Below are 6,000 nucleotides of genomic sequence, written 5' to 3'. Positions count from 1 at the left end.
GAGTAACTGTTTCACTTTATCATTGAGTAACTGTGTCACCGAGTTCCTGTTCTACTGAGTAACTATGCCACTGAGTTACTGTTTCAATGAGTGACTGTCACTGAGTAATAGTCTCTCTGAAGAACTGAGGAACTGTTTTGTCAAGTGAGTAACTGTGTCACTGAGTTCCTGTTCTACTGAGTAACTATGCCACTGAGTTACTGTGTCAATGAGTGACTGTCACTGAGTAATAGTCTCTCTGAAGAACTGAGGAACTGTTTTGTCAAGTGAGTAACTGTGTCACTGAGTTCCTGTTCTACTGAGTAACTATGCCACTAAGTTACTGTGTCAATGAGTGACTGTGCCACTGAGTAATACTCTCTCTGAAGAACTGAGGAACTGTTTACTCGAGTGAGTAACTGTGTCACTGAGTAACTGTGCCACTGAATGAATGTGTCCCTGAGCAATATTGTCGTTTAGAAACTGTGTAATTGGGTTACCTTGTCACAGAGTAACTGTGTCCCTAAGTAACTCTGCCACTAAGAAATTGTGCCACTGAGTAACTGATTAACAGTGTTATTGAGAAACTGTGTCATTGGGTTACTGTGTCACTGAGTAACTATGTCACAGAGCAACTGGGTCAATGCATACCTCGGTCACTGAGTAACTGTGCCACTGAGTAACTGTTTCACTGAGTAACCAGGGTGCAGGACCACATGACTTTGTGGGGATCACAATTAAATGTTTATGGATGTAAACACACCAGTACGTGGTGCTTTTCTTTAAATATTTTTTTAAACATTATTCTTAAAAGTTCAACTAGCGCATAAAAGACAGTTTTTATGCTTCTTATGACAATTGAAATACATCAGAATTACTTTATATAATAAACCTGTGTTCTAGGCCAAAAATTCAATGTGTAACCCAATCAAGTTAACGGTTATGCTGCAAGCAACATGAAATTTTGGCACAGATTTCAGTTGTATTCCATGATTTGTTCTTATAATACCTGTGAACCTCCTTGATCCTACATCCTGTAACTGCGTCATTGAGTAACTGGGTCATTGGGTTATTTAGTCACTAATAAGCCCTGTTACTGGGTATCTGGACACTGAGTTCCTGTGTCACTGAGGAACTGTGTCACTGAGGAACTGTGTCACTGAGTAACTGTCACAGAGAAACTGTGTGATTGAGGAACTGTTACTGATTAACCTAGTATTGAATACCTGGGTCACTGAGTAACTGATTTAATGTGTCATTGAGTTACCTTGTCTATAAGTAACTGTGCCAGTAAGTAACTGAGTCACTTGGTGACTGGGTCATTTAGTAACTGTGTCACTGAATTACAGTATCACTGAGTAACTGTGTCACTGCTTCACTGAGGGAGGAACTGTGCGACTGATAAACTGTCAACGAGTAACTGTGTCACTTCATAACTGTTCAACAAATGACTGTGTCACAAAGTATCTGTGTCACAAAGAAACTTGTCACTGAGAAACTGTGTCACTCGGTGACTGTCATTTAATTACTCATTTACTGTTTTAGTTTAATGCTGGTTGGTGCTCATAAGTATTTAAGAGGTGGAAATAAAGCTTTTTAAACGTTAATCTTTTTATAACAGTATTCAATTTATTCTGATTTTGTATGGCACTTCAGATGTGTATCTGAGTGTTCAAGGGTTAATAAAGTTCACATGCAGTTGCTTTTTTGTTGTGTTCAGCTGTAAGAAACACCAATATAAAGTGATGTCAGTACGAGTCCAAAAAACTTATATTCCATTGCAAATTTTTATTGATCAGTTTTGAAAAATAATACAAATAGTTTATCAGTATGATTAATAAATAATTTATCACAAACTAATTAATATAACCATTCCATTAACAAAATGCAAACATCAATCAATATAGATCTGGTAGCGAGATAATTAAATGTACATACATGAGTCTTTATAATGTCAGCAAATAAAACACAGTAACATGTACATGTACAACTTGAAATTATATCACATACAATGACATGCAAATTGTGTAATTTTAATATGTCAAATCAGGTTTCAAAGAACAATGCAACATAAACACCATATTGTCTTTCTTTTTTTCTATTTTAGTTTATTTATATAAAAAAAAACAAGCGCAAATGTATGTGACAATGTTGAATCACATATGTATACCAAAATGGTGAATACAAGTTAAACAATTTGCGTTACAAGTCTAACTAGTTTTAAACCATGGCAGTTGGTGCTTTCACAAAATTCTGAGATAGTTCAAATGTATCTAAATTATACACTCAACAAAAGTTGTATAACACACAATAGAAAGTGTTGATTTTTAGAAGCAAATGTCAAACTATTTTGTTTATTTGTCGGAACAAAAACATGTTGGTTATGATTGACAGGGCTAAACATCTGGAGTTGCTCATTATAATATAGTATCTGACATCGAATTATTGTACTGTATGTGAGCTGCTCTATGGAAAAATACAGCCTCAATGCAAGTGGGTAAAGAGTCTATCCATATAAATCTGTGCAGTGGGCACAGACTAATCAGGGACACCACTTGCAGCCTAGACTGGATTTGCATTAAGAAGCATATTCCTGTAAACGGAAAAATCCATAAAAGCAGAGAGTTAAGACACTTTAACTCACATGCAGTAAGGCTGGTTATCACAGAGTGCTGCTCAAATACATACATTTTTACCATACTTGAAGATAAACGTCAGAATGAAGTCCAGGTTTTCCATGCCAGAGCAAGTACTGAACTAAAAATTCTGAAACATATTCTTGTCCATTTGTGTGAAAGAACTTTAGCCATGAGTATACAAAATTTAAAAAATGCATAATAACCCCCGTCGCCCTCCCTTCATCGCTCTCAAATTTAACCACTTATAAAACACACCCGGTCTACGTCTGGGGCAGAGGTTCCTCCTCCTTGGTGATCCCAAGCTCTCGCAAGAAATTCCCCTCCGCCTCCATATAGGTCTGGTACTCAAGCTTCAAGCGGTACTCAATCTCCTCGTCTGTCAGCAGCACATTTGGCGCAATCTATGGACACAACACAAGGAAATTCTTACAGTTACAAGGAACATTGCAAACAGTAAATAGCCATTTTGGGAAAATGGGGCTTAATGCATGTGCGTAACTTGTTGTCCTAGATTTGCCTCTGAAGTCCACACAGGCTAATCTGAGACGACACACATGTCCCTGATTGTCACTGCACAGGCTAATCTGGGATGGCACATACACACATGTCCCTGATTGTCACTGCACAGGCTAATCTGGGATGGCATAATGCACATGTCCCTGATTGTCACTGCACAGGCTAATCTGGGATGGCACATACACACATGTCCCTGATTGTCACTGCACAGGCTAATCTGGGATGACACATACACACATGTCCCCAATTGTCACTGCACAGGCTAATCTGGGATGGCATAATGCACATGTCCCTGATTGTCACTGCACAGGCTAATCTGGGATGGCACATACACACATGTCCCTGATTGTCACTGCACAGGCTAATCTGGGATGGCACATACACACATGTCCCTGATTGTCACTGCACAGGCTAATCTGGGATGACACATACACACATGTCCCCAATTGTCACTGCACAGGCTAATCTGGGATGGCATAATGCACATGTCCCTGATTGTCACTGCACAGGCTAATCTGGGATGGCACATACACACATGTCCCTGATTGTCACTGCACAGGCTAATCTGGGATGGCACATACACACATGTCCCTGATTGTCACTGCACAGACTAATCTGGGATGGCATAATGCACATGTCCCTGATTGTCACTGCACAGGCTAATCTGGGATGGCACATAAACACATGTCCCTGATTGTCACTGCACTGGCTAATCTGGGATGGCACATACACACATGTCCCTGATTGTCACTGCACATGCTAATCTGGGATGCACATACACACATGTCCCTGATTGTCACTGCACAGGCTAATCTGGGATGGCACATACACACATGTTCCTGATTGTCACTGCACAGGCTAATCTGGAATGGCACATACACACATGTCCCTGATTGTCACTGCACAGGCTTATCTGGGACGGCACATACACACATGTCCCTGATTGTCACTGCACAGGCTAATCTGGGATGGCACATACACACATGTCCCTGATTGTCACTGCACAGGCTTATCTGGGACGGCACATACACACATGTCCCTGATTGTCACTGCACAGGCTAATCTGGGATGGCACATACACACATGTCCCCAATTGTCACTGCACAGGCTAATCTGGGATCGCACATACACACATGTCCCTGATTGTCACTGCACAGGCTAATCTGGGATGGCACATACGCACATGTCCCTGATTGTCACTGCACAGGCTAATCTGGGATGGCACTTACACACATGTCCCTGATTGTCACTGCACAGGCTAATCTGGGATGGCACATACACACATGTCCCTGATTGTCACTGCACAGGCTAATCTGGGATGGCACATACGCACATGTCCCTGATTGTCACTGCACAGGCTAATCTGGGATGGCACATACACACATGTCCCTGATTGTCACTGCACAGGCTAATCTGGAATGACACATACACACATGCATGGAGTTCTGTTTTCCCTGAGTGATGCTCAACAAATATTTTCCATTTAAACCTTCTTCCTAGAGAGTTTTAGCACAATCTGTTGACACATAATCTGCACTTTGTACTACATGAATTATCCACAACTTCTTTTTGACTCAGTGCTCAACCTTTACTTTTTAATCAGTTAAATCATTTAAATGTCATTATTGTGAGTTTTCTATATATCCAAATTGGGGTTGTTAATTTGATTGTCTCACATTTATCATATTGTATTTTATTTAATTGCCTTTATCAATATTTTTTATAGAAGTGCGTCGTCTATATTAAAACATAATTTGTAAAAGGATTCTGTGTCGTATGCCTTAGGCACTGTACCGTTTTATTCATATTTGTTAGCAATACCTACAATAATAATCATTGTTTGAAACAATATAATAGTAAAGAGGTACCTGAGATTCAGAGACTTATAATATAGAAATAATGTCACAATTTCATGCTCATTTCTACTTTCTGGTTTAAAACAAGGCAATTAATATCCCAATTTCATTTTGAATGAACAAGAAAGACATACAAATAGCAAATAAAACTGTATACAATGATAACTGATAACTGTTTTCAACACAAGTTTTCAACAAATGCCTATTAAAAACTGCACAAATGGAACAAAAACACACATTTTTTTTAATTTACCAAAGTTGGTCTAACCTGTCTTACATCCTGTGGAGTAAAATAGTTAAACAAGAAAAGTTTGTAAAACAGGTACAGGTATACATGGATTGCAGCAAAACCCTACTTGAAACCTTGACCATTATTCTCTTGATTTGAAAATCATACATGATCAACATTCATCAAGAGTATCTAGCCTTTGAATGAATATGAGCCGTATTCTGGGAACACTGGGTTTAAAGTGTGTGCGTAGTGCCTTCCCAGATTGCCGTTGCAGTGCTCACATGGCTCTTTCTGCTTCTATGGAGTTTTTTGTTTAAATGAAGGCTCTTCTATATGAAAATCCAGTCTAGGCAGAAGGTGGTGTCACTGAATATCTTGTGTAGACAGCACAGGCATATCTAGGACATCACTTCAGTAGACAGCACAGGCATATCTAGGACATCACTTCAGTAGACCGCACATGCATATCTAGGACATCACTTCAGTAGACAGCACAGGCATATCTAGGACATCACTTCAGTAGACCGCACAGGCATATCTAGGACATCACTTCAGTAGACAGCACAGGCATATCTAGGACATCACTTCAGTAGAATGCACAGGCATATCAAGGACATCACTTCAGTAGACAGCACATGCATATCTAGGACATCACTTCAGTAGACAGCACAGGCATATCTAGGACATCACTTCAGTAGACAGCACAGGCATATCTAGGACATCACTTCAGTAGAATGCACAGGCATATCAAGGACATCACTTCAGTAGACAGCACAGG

At 39.7% G+C, this 6,000-nt stretch overlaps 1 protein-coding gene across 1 annotated transcript in view; it reads right to left on the bottom strand.

Moving 5' to 3' along the window:
- Window positions 1–1,747: 1,747 nt before the first annotated feature.
- LOC127863143 (dynein axonemal intermediate chain 3-like) overlaps window positions 1,748–6,000 on the bottom strand; it is a 98,225-nt gene continuing 93,972 nt past the window's right edge. The window contains exons 10-11 of the mRNA XM_052402531.1: window positions 5,244–5,270; window positions 1,748–3,019 (exon numbers count right to left, since the gene is read on the bottom strand). Of these exons, the coding sequence (XP_052258491.1) occupies window positions 2,879–3,019; window positions 5,244–5,270 (168 nt within the window). The 3' untranslated portion in view covers window positions 1,748–2,878. The remainder of the gene's footprint in view (window positions 3,020–5,243; window positions 5,271–6,000) is intronic.

Source organism: Dreissena polymorpha, unplaced genomic scaffold (genome assembly GCF_020536995.1).
Source record: "Dreissena polymorpha isolate Duluth1 unplaced genomic scaffold, UMN_Dpol_1.0 chrUn001, whole genome shotgun sequence".
Taxonomy (NCBI): domain Eukaryota; kingdom Metazoa; phylum Mollusca; class Bivalvia; order Myida; family Dreissenidae; genus Dreissena; species Dreissena polymorpha.
This window is presented reverse-complemented; position numbering and strand designations above follow the sequence as displayed.